The following is a 27,405-nucleotide window of genomic DNA, read 5'->3' as shown; positions in this document are numbered from 1 at the left end:
GCGATTGGTTTCCCTGATTTTTTCGAACATTTCTAGCCAAATGCTTGTGTACCATTTAGAATTGCTTTGCTCTACGTGGCACAACTAGAAGAAAATATCCATCACAAAATGGCAGCCACCAAGGAGAATAAATACCTGCCAATTCATCGTAGGCAATTCTAGTGTTTGCTAGAGATTTGGACGATGTTATTTTCAAGAAATAAATTCGTAAGCAATGTTTATTAATATGTAACAAACTTTTTTTCAATAAACTCGTTTATCTTAACATTGTCTTTTAAATGTGAACATTCTTTTGAGACGCCTTGTGTAAATATATAATGAATATATATGAAAAAATCAAAATATGAAAGTAAAATGTTGAAAACAGAACGTGAAGTCCTGGATTAGGCTCCACAATCAAATGATAGGTGAATTTTCTCATCTACAGAGTGTTCCGGGACTTGATCTACATTCGAAAGCGAATAAATGACGTATATGACGTAAATAATGCATAAGACATAGAAAAACCTTTCAGCATACAACTTTCTAGCCTCTGACGAGTTATCAGAAGCCAAATCATACATCAAATACATATCGGCGTATACACCAAAGATAAATTCTACCTATATTGAAACTTTAAATACAATGTGATAATTATTGATGACAGGTTTTGAAACTATTGACAGCAAACTGATATTAACAAATAACTTCGTTTGAAATTTCAATTTGTATATAAAGTAGTAGCTTATTTGACTGTAGCCTAATTTTTTTCAGATTATCTCTTTATGGCGAACGATCTAAACATCTACATATCTCCTAAACCATAAAATCCATCGAGTTAAACAAAGAGTACCTTTTTATTTAAAAATCGATTGGAGAAATCATTTTTGCTATGTTTAGATTGTACAGGTTGTCTCTGTAAAAGTTACGGATTGTTAACCATTGGACATGAATCACTCCTGGCCTCCTCAAACAGTAGTGTAGAATTATTTATTATTTTATTTATTCACAATTAGTCGACGTTTTCAACAACTAGGGTTATGTCTTTCCACTTTTTTTGGCCCCCTAATAGTTCAATATTCAAAACATTATGTACGAAATAAATACCGTATGATTGCCTGTATATGATCTGTTTAAAAAGAACATGTTTTTTTCTTTTTTATATCTTTGTTTATTGAAAATTTTCTTGGTAAATGAGTTAGGTATGTACATAAACATTATAAATATGTAAAAGTTTTTTTTTCTCGAACAACAACATTTACAAATTTAGCGTAAAATCATCTACATAAAATAACGCGGTAAATTAATTTTGTTTACAAGAAGTAGACTTTGTACAAACAAATTATACGGAAAAATTTAAATATGGTAATTCAAATTTAACATTCTATTGTACGAGTATATAATCTTTCTAGAATAATGAAAACATAATGGAATCTTTAAACATATTAACGATGATGAGGTCATTGTAATAAGAATTCCTACCCGTAAGGTGTAAGGCATTCGATTCTGATTCAATGTCGGGAATCAATGTTCCCCATTTTTTCTTATCCGTTCCTGAAATCGTCGCTTATCTCATCCTTAATCCTTTATCTGATAAAATTTTCAGCTGTTATCACCCAAGGACATTGATAATTATTCGAAAAAATTTATTCGAAAGATATATCAATTTTCGAGAGCTATTCTGATCAAAAATATAACAGAAAAAAAACACTTTACGAAAAATGCAAATAAAAAAAGAACAAATAGAAAAGTTAAGTGAAGATCCAGACGAAGATGTATTTCCATTACGAATGCTGTTAATATTTTGATTATGATGTTCTTCGTCAATATTCAAGTAGGGTCTTATTGAGTTGCATTGTTGTAACTCTAGCTCTTGTACACCACTTTTGACCAATCGAATAACCGCGGTCGAGCTATTGAAAAGATCAGTATTTTGTTTCTTTGGTATTCAAGCCAATCGTATTTCTTCCGATAAGCACATCATCAAACTAATGATCATTTTCGGATTTCCAGTGACTATTTTTTGTTAGAAATAATCAGTCTAATATTTGAGCCCCATTTTGACATCAATTTTTTAAACAATCTGATAGTACAAACGTTGCTGTCGTTGTTTTCTATTGAAAATTTGCTTTCACTACACATTCTAGAACCACCTTGACACATCTTGCTGAATACAGAGTTATACTCAACCCGATTTGTTACAGAACTCTCGTTATTTGATTCGATACAAAAAAAATCAGTAAAGAAAGCAGCAGCTTCCCCAACTCGCCAAGCTAATTCTACCGCGGCTATGTGATAGAATAGGGTACTTGCGTTTTTCAAAAAGTATTTTTTTTATTTTATAAGTTATTAATATGAAATAATTTCATAAAGTAAAATATTTAATTAAAAGCGAGAAAATAATATTTAAAAATTTAATTGAAAATCGCAAAAGAATCAAATTTTTAACCATTCTCATTGAGCAGTTGTCTGCTTGATGATCACGAGGTTATCGTTGCCGGCAACGTAGCGTGTACTGTTATAATACAGTTTTTATTAGTTACGTATAAATGAAAATTTTTCTATATATAAGTGAATAAACCTTTTATAGGTTAAGATCTTATATTTTTACATAATCACGTTAAAAATTAAAAGCATAATAAACTTAATTACTATAAAATATTAAAATGAGTTAAATTTGAATCTTACTTACATAAAAATAATACATCTCGCAGGATCGTCAAAACACTTTCGAACCATTTTTCTTGTATAGTCCAAATACCATAAAAAACTTTAGCAGATGTTTTAGTCGTGGTTTTGTTACATCTTGGCACAGAACACGATTTATATACCATTTTTTAGATTGATCAAAGTTTAATAATAACGAATAATATTTACTTGGTATCATATGTTGTGTTTATTTTACACCTATGACATCCCGCAATATGAATGCCTCACTAAAATGTTTAAACTACCTACGAAATTTTTGAATTTTCAATAATTTTTTTCTCTATGAATATTGATCAAAGATCAAACTATAATAAAAGTTGTATATCAACTATCCAAAACTATTCATTTCTCAAACCATTTGCATTCCGTTGCAGCTCTTCAGGGGTATTTTCATTCCATGAATTTATCATTTTCATTATTTCTATTTAGAATGACACTTGTTGAAATGCAACACTTTTGAATGGGCCAATAATAACTTTCACTTCTTTATAATATTTTTTTTTGTTGTTGATTGTTTTAACAGTAGTTTCGTTGAACTCTGTACCATCTTTTCTTCTCATGTTCACAGTCCAATCCTTTAAAATCAACGCCTATTGATACTTTCTATTATTGCAAAAGTACATAAATGCTTTCCATACAAATTTTCTACTGTAAACGGTATTTTTTGGTATGTTTACCTCTACAATTTCATTAATATTCTCGACAGTATTAGAACCAAATCGTGGGATATGAAGTATTTGAAAATACCCCATGGGACCTGTTTTGTTGTACTGATTGGTTTATTATTATTAAATTTATATACTCAAAAATGATCTATTATCATTCTCCTCATTAAAACAAACGCTTTTGCTTCATAATTTTATATTTTTTTTTTCAAGTATACACAGGTATATAAAGTCTTATATCAAGTTTTAATATCTATACTCGTTTGATTTACAGTCAATTTTAATAAAGACGAACCTGAATGGAACACTACCATTCAATATAGAACCAATAATTCAAATGACAACTCGTGTATATTTATGCGGTCTACGTTTTTCTTTTTACTCTTTATTTTTTGGTTTTTCAATTTTGTCGCTTTACTTTACAACATATAAAAATGAGCGTCTCGCTATCTACATCTGAATATTCAATTCAAATCCGATCGAAAACATTATAAATTCAACTGATAACTATGCAGTGGACATTAAGAATTCCAAAAGGGGTTTTCGTTTGGGATTTTTGCATATCTCGAAATGTTTATTAATTTTTTTTAGGTTAGGCTTTCGTAGATTTATAAAACTCAACTTTGGTTAGTTTCCCACCCTTTTTAAACAAAATAAACAACAACCCAAATATGGAAAATCAGTGGTTGGACAAAGGACAATTAACAAAATCCGCAAAGAGAAGTCGATTCGATCGGTAAGTCTTGTGTATCTAGAGGAATTATGTACTTATTATACATCGAAATCATTCCAATGATCGAGCTATCAATGCTTAGGTAGATAGTAAAGAGTTGATGCGAATTTATGAGGTTACATCAGAGAAATATCCAAGTTTACTCAACCGAATATCTCTTACAAGAAGAACTTGATGGTATTAAACCAACTTTGTTCACGGCTGTTCACAAAATTTTTGATTAGCTCTAATTGGATGTGCAAGGGTTCATTTTTCATACTTTTTTGCCCAGGAACGTGAACAATTTTTGGAAACCTTATTGCTTTTATATAATGTTCATTTCTCTCTCGGCTGCTCCATTCGCATAAAAAGCAACAGTATTTAGTGTTGCCAGTTTGCAGTCGTAAAATCAAAGCGACAAATTTCAAATCTGCATAGATTAACCATTGGTTTTTGATTTATAGTTTATAATGTCTTATGTTTCCTTTAAGTGAACTCCGTAAGGTAGAGATGAAAACTTTACTGCTCCGTTATGGAGCAGTACAGCCTTTAGACTTTACTTTGAGGAATCAAACAGTCTCCATTCCTCTGACATACAAAAATTGTTCCAGAAGTACCTGGCCTGACCTGGAGATGGCAGTAGCTGCTTGGAAAATACCACTGTATTAGAAAGTACACAATATATACAACATGTGTTTCAAGTTTGATGACGTCACGTGGTTTAGTATTTGTTTGGCAGCCCTCAATAGTAAAAGTTTTTAGTGAATTTTTGAGCAAGGAAAAAATTGGACATCGTTATAAGATACAATACTTTTATCTGAAAAGCTGAACTAGATTCTACTCTTGGTGAAACTGATCATTCGTTATAAACAGTAAAATATTGGATAACAGAGTTTAAACGAGGCGTAATGACCTACGAACACCAGCATCGCAGAAATTGACCAAATGAGGTGTCGACTCCAGAAATGTTGAAGAAATACCACAAAGCGGTACTGGATGATCTTCGACCGAAAGTGCGCGAACTAGCAGACATACTAGACATCTCAAAAAGTGCGATATTATGCTTATTAACTGAAAATTTGGACATGAGAAAGCCTTGCCGCGATAGGTGCCGCGTTTGCTCACAATGGAACAAAAACAGCGTCCTGAAAAACTATCAACGCCGAACTTATTGCAACGTTTAAGCGAAATAATCAATCAAAAACAGTCGCATTTGACTAAGAAGAAAGTGTTTTTTATCAAGACAATGCACCAGCTCACACATCCATTATTGCAATGCCCAAAATTATTGAATTAAAAGTTCGAATTGTTACCTCATGCACCCTATTCTCAGATGAAGCCTTCTCAGATTATTATCTTTCCCAGACTTGAAAAAATAGCTCGCTGGTCATAGATTTTCCAACAATTGAGAGGTGATGTTGGCAGTTGATAGCTAATTGGAGGAGCTTGACGATTCTCATTACAAAAAGAGTATCGGATTTATTTAACATCGCTGGAAAAAGTGTATGGAGCTAAAAGGATGTTACATTGAAAAATAAATATTTGTATTTTCTTTGTTGGGCTAGATACTTCTAGGACCATCCTCGAATGTTCATAATGCAGTTATAACATCAAGCCGTCAATGTCATTATTAAGTCGTTCTCTTTAGAAAACAAGCGTCAATTGGTTAATAAAATGCGGTGCTTGAGAAATTTTGTTCCAATTTCTTCATTTTCAGAACTGTTTGAATTTTCTTGAACACCATAAACTAGAGAATGCATAAGAACTTCTTCTGAATGAGGAGTTGTTCTGTTACAGAAGAAACCTTCGCGTATTTTACCGTATGCTTCGATTTCAAGCAAAATAACAGTCACTTATCTGATTGGTAGATTCGCACCCTATCACTGGTTTACTAAAACGCATTGCTGAACATTGTCTATTGTGACTGTGACATGAGATGTAGCAGATGTGTGGCACCCAATATTAATCCTGATTGCGAATATCCAGGTTGAAATACTTTGATTTTTGGGTGTATATTCACCGCAAATATGAAAAAATAAATCTAACTAGCTAATCCAACTTCCAAAGGTGGTAGATTTGGTTCGAGTAACTTTGAGTATTGCCCAGTGTTATTTAATTTAATTTAAGTGATCATTGGAACCCGACACTATTTATCAGACAATCTCTATAAAAAAAATCATGACCTTGTGTACAATAAAAATCAAAGTACAATGATCTTTTTCTCGTTCTAATTATACCAAATACTCGACTGTGTTTCATACAAGCGACGTTTCCTCTACATTTATCTCTGCTTCAAGCGCACTCATCAATGACCCTCAATGAGCATTACCACTTCCTTTTCATTGGATATATATCAATGAATATGGGAGGAGTTGGTTTTGAAATTATTTTTTTTTCTACCTTTGTGATAATTGTTTGATTCAAAGCTACTAATTATATTCCGATCGTGGTTTCTGCGGCTAATTCTATAGCGCGCCAGTTGTAATTTCATTCGTGGGTCACAAAAAAATACGTAATTAATATGAAATTGCTCTTACTCACAGGGTGTTCTCAATCTATATTCAATTTTTTTTTGTTATTTTGCAGTTTTCCCATAAAAATTTTAATAAAGAGTGGTCTAACCATAACGCATCATGTATATAGTAGATAAAAGTATTATTATGAGTATTATTTTTGATGTGTGCTTTGTGAGTGGAATATATGGAGAACCCCATGAAAATAAATCACCTGGAAGTAGGTCTGGGCTACCGAGAGGTACGAGATCAATTTGTTTGAGAAATGTAAAGGTCTTTTGTGTTCTATTGCGAAAACTGCAATTCCATCATTTGTCACGAGGGTTTCTTTCGAAAAGAAAAACTCCATTAAATATAGAAATTTGGCGATAAACAAATTACATCAAAACGTCGGATGAATCAAAGCGTTGTTAAATTAAACATTAGGGTGACTGTATTATACCTATAGTTTATTTCAGAAAGGTATAGAGTAATTAAACCTCATTAAGTATGCAAAGAGACCGCAGAGTGACCCAACGAAGATTCAAGCCGCTTTCATAGTTTGGCATTGATTTCCATGTAAAATTCTTTCTTTTTATCAAGTGCAGATAGTACTACCCGGGTTGGTTAGGTCAATATATGGGTTTAGCCTATTGTTATCCATTCACAAACACTGAAAATAGTGTACCAAAGGCGTGCCGGTAGGATACTCGTAAAAAGGAAAAAATTTTATTTTAACAGAATAAAAATTAAACGGTACCTGTTAAAAGCAAAATGCAACTGTACAATCTACTACCTAAGTAATCCCTACACAATATTTCGATATTGACACTTCAGGCCAGAAAACATAATTTTCCTAATTCTCTTACGCAATTACTTGAAATTTTACAAACAATATTATTTCAAGACCCACACCTATGGCCGACACCGAAATTGAGCCGAACTGGACGGAATTCTCCATTTTATTACTCTATACCTTTCTGAAATAGACTATAGTCGTTTATTTCTGGGTCTACCTCATACCAGCTAACTCCAACGCTAATGCATCAATTGACTGGACTAAATTTACCTACATAGAAAAAGTAACACATTATCCGTTGTATTTTAGTTTATTGACATCTAGCAATATAAGAATATATAAACATATAATTCAAAGGTCCTTGACATGGGGATATCGTACCTCAAGGTCATATATAATTGAATTTCTTGTATTTACCTGCGCATCAGAATAAATATTTATGATTAGACTTTAAATCAATAAAAGTAATTGATGGTTATCCAAACGTTAAATGATATAAATGTGGAAATGACACAAAAATAACAGTTTATTGTTGGGATTCTCATGGTTAAATGTTTAAAATTACACCAGATATCATAATAAAGTATTAAAACGTAATATAAAGTTTAATTATTTGATATTTTTCACGTTTCCATTTCCATCAACTACCATCGGATTGCTTTGATCACAGTCATTGCCAATATCATGGTGAAAGTCGTTAACCATCAAATTTTGAATCAGCTAACTTTCATCAGCGACCATCAATACGGCTTTCGTAAACGTAGATCAATCGGGGATGTCACCAACTTATGGACTGATGCACTGGACGTGCCGACTTTCTAAATAAATTAAGGCAGTACGATTTGTCGTCCTCACTTATCGACTGGCTTAGTAGCTTTCTCAAAGACCGATCCATCCAGGTCGCTATCAATGAACACTCCTCAAACAGGTTTGAGGTCAACGCTGGTGTGCCCCAGAGATGCATCTTGTCAACCACTCTCTTTCGGAAGCTGCACTACCACCCTAATAAACTCGGCGAACACCCAAATCCATAGACAGCAACAGATCACAACCACCAATACCGATCTTAAAGACATTCTAGAGTGGGATGGAAGCAATCTGATTGACTTTAATGTAGCAAAGACCCAGATTTCTGGTTTTACAAAGAAGTTTGACACTGCGGTTCAAGATTTGTTCCTGTCTTGATATAAAATACCATCCGCACTGAAAATTCGCCTATTGGAAGTAATATGTCTAGTGGTTGACTTATCTAAGGCAGCTACACATAAACTTGCAGCCCTCTTTAAGAGCAAGAAGCTATATACTCCGCAACAGCTTCTTATACTCTTCAAGGCCCAAATTCGTCCAACTTTAGAGTATTGCTAAAACATTTGGAGCTCGGCTCCTAAGCTACCCTGACGATCTTCGACTCAATACAGAAGAAAGCAATTCCGACTTAAAGGCCATCCAGAGTTGACCAAAAACCTAGACAGCTTGGAGCATAGAAGAAAGATCGTTGATCTGTTTTTTCGAGCTATACAACATAAACCCACCTAGAGTAGTATTTGCGAGACCTACTAGACAGGCAGATGTGGCTCATGAAAACCGAGTTCGCCTGCAAACGCCCAGAAAGTCAATTTATCGGGACTTCTTTCTTTGGAGAATTGCAAGCCTGAGGAATCAGCTACCATAGCATGTCTTTCTTGAACACTACAACCTTCAGAAGTTGACGATCAATATCCACAGGCATCTCCACACGGCAGGCAACAGAACTACTCGAGTTCAATAGGTTTTACTCTCTTGTACATGTTTCTTACATAAAAAAACCTAAAGTAATGGAAAATATCATTAGATCCTTTGAAGTTAATTCCATTAAGATTACAATCACAAGGACTCTGAAAAGCAAAGGAGGATGAGCTTGTAGCTGTATTGAAGAACAAGTCCTTTTACAGACATTTACATCTCAAAAGCCAAAATTAAAGTAACCTTAACCTTTTTACCAACATTTACAACTTAAAATCCAAAATTCAAGTCATCTTGACCTTTTCACTAACATTTTCAACTTAAAATCCAAAATTTAAGTAATCTTGACCCTTTCACCAAGTTAAAAGCAAAGATTTAGTTCATCTTAACCTCTTTACCAACATTTACAACTTAAAAGCCTAAATTCAAGTCATCTTGACTCTTTTAGAACTTAAAAGCCAAGATTTAAGACATCTTGACCTCATTACCAACATTAGCAACTTAAAGGCCAAGATTTAAGTTATCTTGACCCTTTTACAACTTAAAAGCCAAGATTTAAGTTATCTTGACCCTTTTACAACTTAAAAGCCAAGATTTAAGTTATCTTGACATTTTTAGAACTTAAAAGCCAAGATTTAAGTTATCTTGACTTCGTTGCCAACATTTACAACTTAAAGGCAAAGATTTAAGTTATCTTGATCCTTTCACAACTTAAAAGCCAAGATTTAAGTCATCTTGACATCTCTGCCAACATTTACAACTTAAAGGCCAAGATTTAACTTATCTTGAGCCTTTCACCAGCATTTACAACTTAAAAACCAAAATTTAAGTCATCTTCACAAATTTCATATTGAAACTTCATTATTTATATTATGACTTATACACTTTTTTGACAACGCTGTATATATTAAATTAAATTTAATATTATTTTTATGATAATTCCTAGTGCTCTATAGTGAGATGACTTAAATTTAACATAAAAATTAATATATATCTCAAGCGTTATACTTCTTCATTTCATTTTGAAATATCGAATCGAAAAGTGCGCCGAGATGAGTTGCTTGTCTCAACGTCACCACACATTGAAACGAAAGCAAACGTTCTATATTTACAATAACAAACTCCCATCAACGTCTGTACTCCTACTCTCGCTTCCTTCTTTCTTTGCCTCCTCGAAATCTCCCAGCTAGATATAGAGAAAGGTAGTGTCTAAACAACCAATAATCTTGTGTTTATCGCTAGAACAATGAACAATTGATAAGACGCATCGATAATTGATCTAAGAAGATATTTATCACTTCCCCAGAAAATCTGTTAGATAGCGATGACGATCTGGTTCTCTACAAATTGTTTGATGTTTGCTTAGAAAAAGGAATAATACCTTCCTAATGAGACCCAGCTTAATAATGATAAAAAAATTACCGGCCTGTGGAATAAGTAGAAAGATGGGCTTAATATGACCCACCTTTGGTAATAATGTCTACAGATCCGAAATCTAGGTTATTTGAAAAGATAGATGTTCGAACAATCAATTTTACCAGTGCTGAAACTCTGAGAAAAGCTACCGTAAACAAAATCCATGCAGGAAAGAATTGAACCAGAGATGAGGGACATGTAACAAGAAAAGCATAAAATCTTTAAACCAAAAGAATTACTGAATGAAGACCCTTAGAAGTAGAAGACACCCACCGATACGTTAGTCTGACGATATAGTTTCCAGTTGGATGACAGTTGCACTGTGACAAAGATTAAGGAAGGTCTATGTCCAATATAATGATGACGCGTCGAGAGATACTCAATTAATATGTGTCGTTGTAAAATCTGTACAAAATATTCAAAAAAACCCTCAGAGGTTGATGAGAAAATAAAAATAAACGTGCTATATTGCGAATATATAATTAAAAAAATTATTTAATCGAGATATTGAGAGATCGGTCTAGTAGCTACTCCTTCAGAGTCGACAAATTTCTTTTACATTGTTCGTCGGCCAGGTGGCAGCACTGTCCAGCATTCTTAGCGTCAGGTAAGGTAAGAAGAACGGCGAAGTAGTTAGGACTAAAGGGGGGGGGCGATCGTCTCCGCCGTTTCTTGTCAAGATAATAAAGGGCGGCGAAGGCGGCTCGCGATGCTGAGACGCAGAATCTTATTAAATTGCCCGGGCGTCATATCAGGCCAAAGCTACGTTGCCACGGTAACGGCCGGGACACTTTGAAAGTCTAATGCATACATCTCACACTTGTGGGGGGTCGGTAAGGAGGTGGAGAAGGAGGTGGCTTCATTTTGTTTTCACCCGCTCTTTACATCTACTATTAAATGAGAAAGTGTGTATGTGTGTGAGCGATACACGTTTGCTATCATCTAAAATTGTTACAATTCTTTATATTTACGTTAAAAAGTTGTTAGTATATAAACTGATAATACAAGAAAATATTTCTCAAATCTTTTGAGATTAAAATTTCTTTGGCAATTAAAAATATGAACAAACTATTCGTAGCTTTATTATTGGTACCTGAAGCTTCCAAAACTACCATTTTATAAAACATTGAAGCATTATATGGCATTAGTTCATATATTAGGTAGTTTTCATTAAAGATATCTTTGATATTTACAATTATAGACCTAGTTCTACGGAAAGTGACAATTCCTTACTGCAAAACCCTTTCGGGACTCACTGGAGTAGACAACTTTAACTTTCTTAAACGTGACTCTAGCCACTTCAATGTTGACAGTTGACAGTTGACAGTTTCACTTTACCTTGGTATAAATCCCATCGAATTGTTTCGTAAATACTTAGCATTGAGACCTCCACACACAAATCATTCAAATTTCTTTCTCAGCTATCATAAAAGCAAATGTTTAACCCAAGTTGTGGGAATTCATACCTTCAGTAAGATACCATGTAATATTGCTAAAAATCTTCATTTACAAAATCCAGAAGATTATACAGGCCACTATTTTAGACGCACCTCGGCGTCCCTTTTAGCTGATACTGGCTCAGACCTTCTGATGTTAAAAAGGCATGATGACTGGGCTTCTTCCACCGTAGCGGAAGCTTATTTAGATGACTATTGAGTCATCTAAATAAGACTGACTAAACAAAATTGAAATTGCTAACAGAATACTTTCTTCCACCCCAAATACGAATCAATCAACAAATTCTATAGAGATTCCATCAACATCTAATATTCGCTCGTCTCGCAATTTTCAGCACTTCCAATCCTTGGCATAACTATTTATCTTTCAGTTCATTAGTCAAATATTTTTGGACCAATTTGGCACTCATTTCATTTCAAAATCACGTATTAGTTCTTCATGAAACTCTCGCAATTTTTGAGATCGAAGGTCATCACGATTATTCCTCGTCCTCAAACTTTGCTTTGAACTTCTTTAAGACTTTTTACAACAACATTAACATTTATATTATTCTTATTTAACAGATTTTGCAAATACGATCTGACAAGTGCAAATATATTAGACGATACTGGTTCAAATATGTAGATGATGATTCTGTATATTTTCTGTAATTTTCTTTCGTAGTTCAAGACGTGAAAAACGTGATACTACCATATAAATATCTTTTCATCGAGGTAGTTACATTGTGTGCAATGAATTGCTCATGTAAGAACAGCGCCTGGAAAATAGAAGGTTCTGATCTGTTCTGGCCTGACCTAGAGATGGTGGTAGTAGCGAATTTGTAAACATCGAAAAAACTGGTCATCGTTGTATGATACAATACTTTTATTTCAAATGCTTTAACTCAACCAATATAAAAGCTAAACTAGAATCTACTAGGTGAAACTGCTTCTTCGTTATCGATAGTAAAATATTGGGTATCAAAGTTTAAACTTGGCCGTACAACCTGCGACCAAATGAGGTGAGGCCTTCAGAAAGAAAATCTACAAAGCGATACTGGATAACTGTCGACTGAAAGTGTACGAGCCAACATTTCAAAAGTATTAACTGAAAATTTAAAGATGAGAAAGCTGTACGCAAGATAAGTGCCGCGTTTACTCACAATGGAAGAGAAACAGTGTCGTGAAGATATTTCCATCAAATGTTTGGCAATGTTTCACAATAATAAACCCGAAATTTGCGCCGTTGAATCAAAACAATGGGCTGAAAAGGGAGAACCGGCTGCAAAGAAGGCAGAGACCGTTCCATCTAAAGGCAAGATCATTGCATCGGTGGTTTTTTTGCGATGCGCGTTGGATAATTTTCATTGACTATCTTGAAAAAGGTAAAAATATCAACGGTGAGTATTATGTGAACTTATTGCAACGTTTGAACGAAGAAATCATGCAAAAGCGGCCGCATCTAGCTAGGAAGAAAGTGTTGTTTCATCAAGACAATGCACCAGATCATACATCCGTTATTGCAATGGCCAAAATTAATGAATTAAAGTTTAAATTACTATCTCATACACCCTATTCGCTAGATTTATCCCCCTCAGATTATTTTCTGTTTCCAGACTTGAGAAAATGGCATGGTTGTCAAAGATTTTCTAATAATAAAGAGGCGATGTTGCAGTTGATGGCTATTTTGAAGAGCTTGATGATTCTTATTATATAAGAGAGTATCGAACTTATTGAACATTACTGGATGAATATATGAATATATTTTTTCGCAAAAATTTTTGTATTTTCTTTGTTGGACTAGGTATTTCTGTTACCATCCTCGTCACTCTAGTAGTACTTGAACTAAATGCTTCTCGAATAAAATTTCTAAACTGAATATTTTCCATTTGATCTTCAATTAACCAACCATTTTATTGTGTAAAATATGATATTGTATCCTTTTTATATGGAGGAACTTATTATCAGATTAACATTAAATATTGGAATGTCAATAAAAAATAAAACGCCTTGTATGTGAACCAATTTGTGTCAATACATTTCGATATTGTATTTTATTTTTCGGAACGTTTGTCTCCTTTACTTGACAATGCTTTTTTCTACATTTCGATACATCCTGCGGCAGGACCGCGGTCTTCGATTCGCATGCCTATGCCGCAAGGATTCGACAGAAGTGACGCTATAAATTAGAAAGTGCCGCGTGCCCATACCGCCGGCGTTATTTTTTATGACTTGATGAATTTTTAAAATCTTTTTTCAGATAAAAACCTTAGTATATCTTTCGAACATGCCTTTTTAATAGTATTACCAATTCCAAATTATTATTGGATCAGAAAGTGATGTTTTCGCGATAATGAAAGTCCACGAGAGCAGGAAAAATCATAGAAAATAAGATCATTTATTCACATTTTGGTATTATAGATAATCAAAAAGCATTTGACAGCGTCCGAAGAAACCAAATAAGGAATAGCTTCCAACAAAGATTAATATGAGTCAAATTGAGAAAATATACTACGGCTGCTACTTAAGTTTCCAGATAGAAAAATAAAAATAAATATTTATAATTTCTGGATATTTGCATTAAAATCAATATACTTTTGCGTGCGTTTGAACAATGCATTTTTTCAATTCTGTTTGAGGTAACTCCAAAATATGTGATTCTTCAGGTGTAGAAAAAAGTTGAGCTCACAACTTATTTTTGATCTACGGGATTAAGAAGAATTCAATGGGTGCCAAACGGCGGATGAACCATCAATTCGATGTTTTGACTGATCAAAAACGTTTTTGTTTGAACTGATGTGTGAGAGCTCGCATTTTCGTAGTGGAAAATGATTCGTCTTCTGTGATTGGTTCCTCTAATTTTTTCGAACAAACCTGCCGCACAAATCCTGGTGTACCATTCAGAATAGATCGAACGGTGACGATCATTTGCTTCGAAGTGCTTCTTACGCGAACAACTTTGTTGGATTTGGTTCATCTTGAAAAATTCTTACAGTCGATAAATCCGTCATTCGCCGCTTGTAGACATCTTTCGAAGCATCACGATTGAATTTTTTCAGCATTTCTTTGCACCAATCGACACGAGCTTTTTTTGAGCTAACGCCAATAAATTTTTTTGACAGCCAAATGTTGGAACTAATGCACAAATATACCTCAATTACACGGTATATAGACAATCTTCGCACGAAAATGTTTTGTGTGATTTTTTAATCAAGATGAACGTTTCAAGTATCTGTAAACAACTCAAATAGCACTCGTATGAAATACGTTCTGAGTACGTTCACCATTAAAAATTTCAAACTTAAATAGTAACCCTCGTATCAAAAGTATCCTCGTATCAAAAGTATTTATAAAACAACAAGGAACCAGATGAGAATAAATAATCAATCCGAGGATTTCCTGACTAAAGACTAATCTTTGATAAATGGTATTCAGGCGCTAATTTTTTACGGAAACTCCGACTCTGTCTTGTATTTTTCTAATAGGCTTTTTTTGCGAAGTTCAGGTATGATATTCCTTTTCCACATTTAGTATATGCTTCTTCGTGAAATATTTTGGTTCTAAAAAATGCGACTAATGTCAGGGTTAGGGATCTGCTCAACCAAATTATACACGCTTTTGCTTATTCCCAACATTTTAACACATGAGAAAGGATTTATTATCACTTTTATTAAACTAAACAAACGTTATTTGGTAATATTGTCCCAGTTTTTGGCCTCTGTATCTTCGATCTGTTCTTATATTAAAATATATGCTTTCTCTCATTTTAACCAATTATTAAGATGTTCAAAACCTATTCAATAAATTGATTAATTTCTGAAATCTTGAACTTTTTGCTACCGTTCATTTTATTGAATAGATCGAAAAGTCTTTGTCCGGGTTTGGGGCTATTGTTTACTCATATAAGCGGGAGCGTTCTCTCAAAGCGTTTGCTCATTTCACGTCATATTGTGCTCATCATTGTTTTCTTTATACTTTTATATAGAATAAGATGGTATGATATTGTGTATTAAAAGAAAAAAAAACGGATTATGATTCTTTTACGGTGCGGATGAATCTATTCGGGAAAAAAATTAATTAAGCTACTCCCTTTTATTGTACTCTGAAATGAAGAAATTAATCAGACTTGTTTTTAAAAAACCCATCGAAGCTTAATAACACTCTTAGAACATGTTATAAACGCCATTTCAACATTTTTTACATATTACGATGTATAGAACAACTTAACTTACCCGGACGATATTGCATCGCCTATTTATTTACCTTCAAATTAATGATAACTCGATGGAAATAATAAAACGTGTGGAAGCTTTAGTCTCCAACGACTACTAAAGTCACGTTTACTGAATTGGAGAACGAAAAAGTGAGACCTGGGCGTTGAACAGCCACGAGGAGAGGCTGGGAGCGAAAGATCTTACGCCGTATATATGGACCAGGGTGCGAACAGTGCATGTGGCGCAGCCATACAAACACCGAGCTCTACCAACTCTATGAAAACCCCAGCCTGGTGACAGAAGTTAAGAGGGCCACTCTCAGATGGCTAGGACACTTGGAGCGTATACCTGAGGAGCAGTGGGGGCGCAAAGCATATCGGTCCAAGGACCAGCGACTGACTAGGAGATCGCGTTTGACGGTTGATGACTGGAAGAAGGTGGTGGAAGAGGCCAAAACTCTCTGAGGGCTGTAGGTAGTGCCAGTGGTAATAATAGTAAAGAAAATTGTTCAAATAAGGACAAAATAGTGAAAAGTGTGTGTTTTTATATCTTTTTGATCAACTTCTAAGACCAAATCGTCAATACTAACAGAGAAGTAGCTACTATGTTTTTCATTGTGCATATACACAAACAACGCAGTTCCGGAAAAAACCCTGCACATCGGATTCATTGATCCCTAACTGATGTTTAAGTCCAAAAAGAAACTCGAGAGAATCTCGAGGAGTGGCTGTGAGAGGCTGATCAAAAAAAACTTGAGGGAGCTAACTTTGAGCATACGTTTTGCCAGAGAACACGCTAATATAAACTTATAAACAATGGGGGTCCGTTCTCTTCTCAGACAAAAGCAAAGTGGTAGTGATAGAAGAGATCGAGACTCCAGGAAACTTGGAGAAAGATTTACGCAGTGTTGCATAAAAAACGTGGCTTTAGGAGGAAGTTTCTGGATACTTTGGGCGGGCATTTCAATGTACACATCGTTCCTTACGCCAGTTCATTCATTCATTCATCCTATTGCAAGTTCCGTCCACATACTGCAGGTTCCGTACGACAGTATTTACAGGATGTCGAAATTACCGCTATGAGTTGACCATCGCGTAGTTTGGACTCAAGTACTTTCGATCATTTAGGGGATGAAATCCCACCCAAGACACGAAATCGTATCTCAAAACAGCGCTCACTGGAGAATGGGATAGTATGAAACAAGATTGATCAAAGAAACTGTTAGTAGGGCCATTAAATACCGATAGGTTAATATCAAATAACTTATTTTTACGAATGTCGTTTGATTTTTTTTCTTTGCAAAAAAAAGAAAAAGCTACAAATTGTTTGCTTTTGATTAGGTTCGATCTTTATCTATTTTAGAACCACTCAAGATGCTTTCTACTTACACTGTATGGATATCTATCGGTTTTAAGCCATTACCACAAAGAAATCTGAAAACAATTCGAATTTATCAATCAGAGATAATCATAGACAATTCAAACAATCCCAAACAACCATAGACAATATAGATACTAATACATAAGCGGGGTATTTTGACGAACACCTGAATTTGATTGATAAAGCACACAACTGACAATACAAGCTAGATATTCCTTTGAAAATATTAACAATACTAAAAATTCTATTAGAAAAAAATCTTCCACTTTAAAATCTATGTCTAAATATATTTTTTACATTACTCATAAGTAGACACTCATAATGAGTATTTAGTAGGGACAAATCCACCACCTGCTTCACGGTCCTCGCCTTCTGTGGCATAAGAAGATTACCGCCGCCCCTCTTTCGGCCGATGCCGGCGTCGAGATGCATTGTTTTATTCATGGGTCGAACTCGCCACCCCCGACTAAACGTTTCGGAAACATTAATCTTCCGGGGCCAGGCCGGCACAATATGAGGAACTCGAACCGTGCTCTCCATTCCGAATTATTTCTCTATAGATATTTATGAAGTTATTAAGGTGTGCTTTAATTTCATTCCGTGCCTTCGAAATTACCCACATTATTTAATGATTTATGCTTTATCCTAATGATTTATGTTGTGCGGTGTATTATCTCGGTATTAAGCGTACTTTTAGGGAAAAGGGAATGAAAAGTGATCGAAATTGCATCTGCTAACATCATTATTATAAGTAATATTAGTTTGGTCTTGATTTTTTTACGCCTTTACAAGTTGAACCAAAGATAATTGAGTGTGCTTAGAAGCTTCTTTGTACCTAGTTTCGTTTTCATTGTAAGGTACACATCAGGTAAAAGAAACTGTCACATCTCCAGCCAAAATAGTTGGGTAGATAGTATCGAATATAAATGAAAAAATCTGAGAAACCAAAAACCAAAAGTAAGTTAGTATGGGAGGCATCAATTTAGAAGATTAAGTCGAAAGATTTTATTTGTTTTCTTTTTGTGGTTCATTTGCAGTTTGTCTTAACGTAGTGAACATTTTCCGGTTCGGAACAAGGGCTAAATTGAAACGATTCCAAAAGCTTTATCACAGAATATCTGGTGGAAAATATCTCACTCTATCAACGCATAATAATGACTGAGCTACGTTTTGACTAAGTTTATAACCCTCGCTCGTATGTGGCATCTCTTGGAGTATGTAGTCTTAGAAGACCTAGCAATTATGGATGGTCAGTTTTATCATAATTTCGGGAAGTAATATCAAAGCAAAAAGCATACGTCTAACTTTTAGATAATTTAGATCTAGATTTGAACCACATACTTTCTAAGAATATCATTTACTTTGCGCTAATATAAGTTTGTCAGCTTAGGTCCCATATAGATTGTTGTAGACTAGTTGGGAAGTCGTTTTGGTCAATTTGCACCTATTCCTAGAAGATATTTTCTAGAGAGGTTTCTATACAAACACTCCTGAGCACCTTTGTTTATTGATAACAACTCTACCTGGAAAATGGTAAGTGACTTTCTTAGTGATATGGAAATACCAAATCCGTTTCCTTGCTCTAATTTCGAATCATCTTTATACCAGAGTGATACATTTAAAGTCTTATTTGATCCATAATTTGCGGTCATTCATTACCGCTTTGAATAAGATGTCTGTTCATCATACTGTGCAATTGGTCGACTGCTTTCTAGCTTCATCAATTCTAGAATTGTTGAGAAACCTGTCAAATTTCCTAGCTTTGATTTAACTGTCTGTAGGCATCGCGAAACGCTTCTTCTCTCATCATAAGGTGAAGAAGAAGATTCAAGCCAAGGTGGAGCAGGTATACCAGAGTGATACATTTAAGGTTTTATTTGATCCGTCATTGATTACCACTTTGAATAGGATGTCTATGTCCATCAAAGAGTGCATTTAGCATACTGCTTTCCAGCTTCATCAATCTAGAATTGTTAAGTGACACGTCAATTTCCCTAGCTTTGATTTAACTGTCGTCGCGTCGTAGGCGTCGCAAAATGCTTTTTCTCTCATCATAAGGTGAAGAAGAAGATTCAAGCCCGTGTGGATCAGGTTATGGGATAAAAGACAAATTCTAGTTATCAAAAGATAACGTTTTATATTTAGAGAACTTCCTAGATATTTTAAGTACGACAACAAGTATAATATTAATTATTAATAAAATTTATTTTGCTGTCAAATGTGACAGATTCAAATTACTTTCTAAATAAGTTATTTTGATTCGTTCTGTACATACATATTTCTCCCTTTCAAATTTAATATTTACTTACATATATATAAGTGGATTAAGTTTTTAGTAAAATGAATCGAATTTAAAATAATCCTCAAGCTAGTTGCTTCGAGTTTAATACGGCTTAGAAAATTTTACGCATTCCGGCGATACATATAATTTTGATATATTGTAATAAACATTAAATTGAATTGTATATAGTGGATATCATGTAAAAGACATATTTTACTATTCTAATATCACCATCGTAGTTAGAAAATCTAGTAACGATGTTTAGAATGGATCGTGCGGCGCGTTTCAAAATAATCCCGCACTACGTGAAGTAGTTTACGGGTGAGCGATTGAAGGCGGTTTCCGTATGTTTGTATATAATTTTCCACCGTCATATATTTCTGCATAACCATTAAAAATTCCACGATGAATTTCAGAAAGCCCAAGGGAGATATGTCAGCTTCGAAATTATGATCTTTAATAGATGCTAGGTGGAATTATACTTCTGGAATTTTGATTTGTTACTGTACGAGGGTTGATACTTAAGTTTTGAGATAACCAGTTTCATAATTGAATATGGCTTTATTGTTTTTTAAAACATTCTCAGTACAGGCAACCTTAAATTAAATGAATAAGTCTAGCAAATTTTGAAACGCGAATAACTCGAAAAATATGAGGAATTCGAAAAAAACTGCCGTAACAAAAAATATTAAGAAGAAAATTCTCTACAAAGAAGTATCCCAGGTATTTTTTCCTAACCTCAAAATTTTCACCATAAAATGGATTCATGTACAAGAATTTTGAATCGCGGATAACCGGAAAACTATGAGGATTTCGACACAAACTGCCAGCATAGAAAATGTGGAGCACAACATTCTGTGCAAAAAAAGGTTGTTTCAATTTTTTCCTAACCTCAAAATTTCCATTATAAGATGTGTTTCAACGCCCAAAAATATTTTTAATCGCGTAGAATTCGAAAACCGCTGAGAATGTTGAAAATCAGAAGTGCCCAATTTAATTTCCATTAAGATCTATATGCTTTTGCATACGTTTGAACCAACGGTCGAAGCATTTTTCCATTCCAATTGAGGTACGCATTGAACGCATCAGTCACTTCTTCAGGTGTAGAAAAACGTTAACCTCACAATTTATTCTGATCTGCTGAATTAAGAAGAAATCGATGGGTGTCAAACGGCGGATAAACCGGACGCTAAAATTTTTTCTACATTCGAATGCTCCCCTTCAATATACTCCCCTCCCCTCGCCACACACCGCAATAAGACGCTTTATTAACAAAATCCAAAATTTGAAAATTGTTTTTGAAATTTTAACTGCTTTCTAGCGAATAGGTGCCGTCGATTTCGATAACTATTTTTGGATAACTACCATCACAAAGTTGTACTTGCATATTCATTTATCTTTTTTTTCATTTTTGTCACGCATAAATTAAAAGTAATACATCGTTTTACCGCATATTTTTTTGTCGTTTCTTGTAGAAAACTCTACAATATATAATTAAAAGTTCTCGGGCTGTTTCAGCCCAAATAATAAGTATCTAGAACTTTTATAAAACTTCTTGCACATTATATTGTGAATAAATTACTAAACAATGATAGTAATTTTGCAAGAAAGAGTAACAACAAAGGTTTTATTAAATATGCTGCTCCATGGTTTTTGGTAGTAACTTATATCAGTGTCGACTCGTTAACTTCATCACGCTAAATAACAAAACGTTTCTCTTTCACTACAGTTTTTTATTTGGGAAATAAGGAAGGTTGCATTGACCAAAAACAAGACTTTATAGGTCTCATTTTCTACAGACCGTCTCTCAATTATCCCTCTGGTGAAATTCGTAATTGTTTTTTCTAATCTTCACATCGATACTTTATTTTGATAGACAAACCGTTCTAAGACAGAATAAGTCACTGGTTTTCTATGGAAAATTTTTGAGTGATATCCAGTAACAGTGTGGACAATGAATCCGGTTCTGCATGAAGATAATTTTCCATATTATGTGATTTTTGCACAAAACTTTCTTAACCTAGTATTTTTTACAAATTTATGAGGGCCGTTTTTTTTTTTCAACCTCCGATAAGATATAAATAAAAGACAAACTCATATAAAGCAATAATTTTATTACCAAAAAATTGGTAACTTACGGTTACTTTTCGACATAATAACTAAAAGATTAAGACATTTGTCATATCTGTGGACAAGCTTTTCAATACTCTCTTCAAAGAAAATTGCTGCCAGTGAACAGACCTTGAAACTTCTGGAAATTCCGAAGACAAAGCAATAATGATGAATCTGCGGTTTTCTTTAACCATTCTGTCAACTCGTTGAACCAGATCATCTGAAACGACAGATTTGCGTCCTTACACCCTCCAATTACGGCCACCTTAAAACTTTCGACACCATTCACGCACAATACCATCACTCATGAAGTTTTCTCCATACACACGACTCATTATCCGATGGATTTCTGCAGCACTATGGCCTTCGGCCTGTAGAAAACGAATCACACTTCGCAGCTCACACTTGGCGGGAGCATCAATAATGGTGGACATGTTTACGTGGCTGTAGCACTACGCCGACTGACGCCTGAATGCCAACAATGGTGGAGTGTGTAGTGCGAGAGCTACGCAGTCTCCTACAGCGCACGCCCGCTTTCTTCAGCCGGCGTAGCGTCTGCATGGAGCGATCGGAGATTGAAAAAACAACGTCCCTCGTATTTGTTATATCTATATTTTGAAAATTGATAACCAACAATTGATGTATGTAATCTTTTCTTAGGAATCTATAACAAATTCCGAATGTTGGCTATTGTAATCTAAATAGATTTCTTAAAATCAAACTTTGTATGATTCTATTCTTTGTTATTGCTTGTATTTGTCCACTTTTCACATATTTTCATCTGTTTTTACATCGAAGAAAGTTCGTAGATAAGTCATTTCCATTTATAAATCGATCATACCACTGGTACACAATTCTAAAGTTACTACACATTGTAAATACTCGACTGTTTTCTTGTATAAACGACCAGAGTTGTTGCAAATTTCTACGAGTGATTCAATGTGTAGTCCTAGCAACTTTCATCAAGCAAAAAAACAACCAAGCATTTTCTCTATGAGTAAAAAGCCATCAATCAACAAAAGCTTACATTCACTAACTTCAAAATCAGAATAGATAAGTCTCGTAGCTTCCAGAGAGGTAGCTTACTTTGTAAAATCGTTGCTATCAGACTGATAAATAGTCCGGGGTAATATTAACTAAATCGATTAATGCCCTTTACACCCTATCTCATCGAATCTAACTTACTTCATTGTCATGATAGACATTATTGTCTATAATTTCAAGATTTTGTTGAGTAGCTAAATCACATTGATTTGTACTGCTTGTGTCGCCATGTTAAATGTAATGCAATTCCCCAATTCTTGTAGAGATTCAACTGGAGAATAATAAACAGAATCCTTTAACGCTCTCCAAAGAGAGTAATCACATTTATTGAGATCTGGTGAACGGAGAGGCCAATTTGACACGTTTAAGTTTGAATTTCAATCATACTTTTGAAGAAACTCTCAACAGTTTGAGACCTCATTACATCAACTTGATATAGAAGTAAATTGCTCCCGATCCTCATATTTTGGACTCGCCAGGTGTCCGTTCCTATAAAAAATACCTTGTTTATATGTAATTTGAATTTAAAACGATTACGAGATTGTTTAAATATCTTTTTGCCTTCTATATTTAATACTAAATTCAGATACTAATGACTCACTTAATTATATTGATTCAGATCTAAAATATGACGCTGCCACTGTTCGCCACACACGTAACTTAACATTTTAGGGAATTTTTTAATAGTTTAATCGTTAAGTATCATCAGGCTGTATTTTCGGCTGATAATATACTATTGACAGGTAATGTTAAATAATTATATACATGTTAAACTGAAAAACCTTAAAAATGTAGAATTTATTATTCGTAAAACATAAACTTGGATTATATTATATGCTAATACCTCAAATATTAGTATGTGGTACAAATTTAATGCAAAAATCTAAATATAAGGTTCTAAGTTTTTAATATTCTAAAATAGAAAGTAATAAATGAAGTGTACGAGGATAGGCTATTAAGTAACAAGACTAACTCTGCCACAGAAAAAGTACGCATGCGTCAAAGATTAGCGACTGTCAGCTGTTTAACCTGAAGCCTACTCTTTCGAATGCTTTGTGTACCGTATCTGTAAACAAACCAGTGTAGCCGTTGCAATCGTTTGTATAGGGGTCCAAACATCTGCTGTTCTTATTCAGTTTGAAGGTTTCCCGATTATCTGACACGGATTTGCTTCCTCTTCTACCCTTAGTTGGTCTTCCTAATAGGTATCACAAATATCAAAATTATTTGACTTGAACAATCACTCAAGTGATTAGACCTCTCTAATGTCTTTAATTGCATCTATTGTAAATCAAAAAGCATGCAATACTGAAAAGCTAGTTTGGTATTTGGCTCAAATAGTTACAATACCCTTAAAATATCTTTCAAACGACTTTGAGTTGACAGATGACAATCAAATAACGGAGGAACAGCTTTTGGTAGACAAGTCTACCAAAACTTTGATTGCGCTTGAAGAGAAGCTCTGATTCAGATGAGGCTTCAAGGAATATGTTTTATCAGTTTTTCATCATCATCAGTTTTCATATATTCATTTATTCACTAGTTTGAATTCAATTTTAAAAACTTTGCTTTCAATTTTTCAAATCGTTCAAACTTAATTAATACTTTTGATCTCCGGTAACTTTTTAAAGAACAAAGTAGTTTTCTAGAGAATAATAAAGTTTCATCGAGAAAAGAAAAATAGTTTAATAAGAAAGAGGAAAATTGAGCCGCCGTCTCCGCTGTTTTCCTCGGTCCCCTCGTCCACGTCTTGCCCTCAATCATTTTCAATATGAAATTTTTATGTATTGATCGAGTTTTTTTAGCAGGGGTTGATTGGAGAACGCCGCGAGGGGATGAAGCGGCACCGCGCTGTCACCTCTCGCCGGACATTGTCGTCCGATGGCTTTTTAATGCCTTTTACCAAAGATTCCTTTTTCTCTCGATATCGCGCCAAAGTGTAAATAACGGAAGCTCTCCATTTCTCTTGTAGGTCGTCCAAAGACTACGATTTAGTTTGAGGAAGACTACAATTTCAAAATGGACAGAGAATTGGTATCCTGTTTAGTTACACTGTTTCCATGAATTTACCTGAACTAATACAAAGTTTCTGACTTCAATTATCCTTTTATATCCTGTACGAACAATAGAAAAAGGTTTGGACTGGTCCAAAGCCCTGTGTGTTAAAGACTACACAGCCGTATCATAAAATTTATATGTACTAGACGCTTATAAAAGCTAAAATGGAATTTGTAATTGAACTAATGTCAATCGGTGCAAGCTATAATTCCGTGGAATTAGATTACTTCCATTTCTAAATCCAATCGTAAAATCGTAATATTTTAATTATTGTGAGTGCCAACCAATCTTGATACAAGTATACAAAGTTTCGGTACAGAACATGAACAGAATATTTATCAGGATAATAAAATGTTTCAAAAAGGCATTTCTATCTTTTTGAAGAGGGATTACTTCTAATAAACCTCTTTAATTTTAATGTGTTTATCATTAATCGAATAAATTCAATTTCAAATTAAAGAAATAAGTATCAGAAACGAGATTCTTTTGCTTGGTCTTCTACCATTTGAGACCAGAATGTTCTCAATAATCAAATTTTTCAGTTAGGGGAAAGAAAGCAGTCACGGGGCGATATATCTGATGAATAGGGTGGCTGTGGTAACTTTCAGAATTGACACCAAATACTTGTCATAATTCACCGCAAGTTTTCGTCACCGAATCTGCCTATTTTTGTAACAAAGCTCCTCTAACTAAAGAATAGCGTAATTAGAAGCGGGACATAGATTTTAACACGATTTTTCGATTCAAATACATAGATTTTCTATTTATTCTAGTATAATTTTGTTCCAGTTGGCTCCAACGTGGTTCCATGTTCGTTTTATCGGAATCCCAGTTAAGGAAATTATTAAAAGTAGACAAAGATTGGAGATCTGGAACACTTATAGACTTAGGTGCAGGAGATGGAGAAGTAACAGCACATATTGCACCACTTTTTGACAAGATTTATGCCACTGAAGTTTCTAATACTATGAAAACGTTGCTGAGAAATCGAGGTTATGAGTAAGTATGCCTTTATTCTGATCAAATCTCTTTTCCTTTTTTATTTAGACATATAGCTTATTGCTAATAAAATTAACTTAACCTTGAAATAATTCTCAAAATTTGTTTATTAAGCTATCTATTTAGTATGTATCTCTCATTTTGAGAACTGCACTTCCTAAACAAGACCAGGATACGCTCTACCAAAGATAATATTATTAGCAGATCCATTTTGCTACGGAAACGAAGAGATTCTGTATCGCCAGGTCTCAAGTTACGACCACATTCCATCACCAAACCTCCTAGTCAGTCTGAATGTCTTATTTTGAAAGTTGCACTTCCTAAATAAGCCGTGATACGTTCTGAAGATGAGTTCATCCGCTCGAAATTGTCTACGAAGATGATATCATATAGAAATCAAAGTGACAAAGACCAAATCCTCAAAACTTGTTTACCAAGGTTTCTTGTTGGTGTGTATCTCTTATTTTGAAAACTGTATTTTCTAAACAAGATTATCATACGATATGAGGTTCATTTTCACACCACCAGTCAGTCCGTATGTCTTATATTTAGAAACACATTTCCTAAACAAGACCAAGATACGCTTTAAAGGACAGTTTTTCACCCCAAACTGTTTACAAACTTCAACACCAAAAATAATATTTTAAACAGATCTATATTGCTACGGAAACGAAGAGGTTCTATATCGCCAGGTGTCAGGTTACGACCAAATTCCATCACCGAACCTCCTAGTCAGTCTGAATGTCTTATTTTGAGAGTTGCACTTCCTAAATAAGCCATGATACGTTCTGGAGATGAGTTCATCCGCCCGAAATTGTCTACGAAACAAAGATGACATCATATAAGAATCTCCTTTGCAACATAGATGAAGAAACACAGAGCAAATTCTCAAAACTATTTTACCCAGATTTCTTGTTACTGTATCTCTTATTTTGAAAGCTGCACATCTTAAACAAGGCTAACATACGATCTGAAAGTCATTTTTTTCATCCCAAACTGTTTACGAAACTCAACACTAAAAATGACATTGTAAACAGATCCATTTTGCTACACAGATTCTAATTGCTACACCTTCTAGTCAGTTCGTAAGTCTTATATTGAGAACTACACTTCCTAAATAAGACCAAGATAAGCTTTAAAGGACAGTTTTTCACCCCAAACTGTTTACAAACCTCAGATTCTGTATCGCCAGGTCTCAAGTTACTATCAAATTCCATCACCTACTCATTCTAAATGTCTTATTTTGAAAGTTGTACTTCCTAAACAAGGCGAAGATACGATCTGAAAGTCAAATTTTAACCCCAAATAGTCCACGAAACTTGAAACCATCATCATATACGTATATCAACTTCGCGGGCACTCTTCAATTTGCTCGCGAAAATTATTT

The 27,405-nt window shown here is 34.3% G+C and overlaps 1 protein-coding gene across 2 annotated transcripts in view; it reads left to right on the top strand.

Annotated features, from left to right (window-relative positions):
• The window catches only part of LOC130892969 (protein-L-histidine N-pros-methyltransferase), a 125,865-nt gene that overhangs the window by 92,612 nt on the left and 5,848 nt on the right, over positions 1 to 27,405 (top strand). For both annotated transcript variants that reach the window (XM_057798728.1, XM_057798727.1), the window contains exon 3: positions 25,809 to 26,018. In XM_057798728.1, coding sequence (XP_057654711.1) covers positions 25,809 to 26,018 — 210 coding nt within the window. The remainder of the gene's footprint in view (positions 1 to 25,808; positions 26,019 to 27,405) is intronic.

Source organism: Diorhabda carinulata, chromosome 4 (assembly GCF_026250575.1).
Source record: "Diorhabda carinulata isolate Delta chromosome 4, icDioCari1.1, whole genome shotgun sequence".
Lineage (NCBI taxonomy): Eukaryota > Metazoa > Arthropoda > Insecta > Coleoptera > Chrysomelidae > Diorhabda > Diorhabda carinulata.
This window is presented reverse-complemented; position numbering and strand designations above follow the sequence as displayed.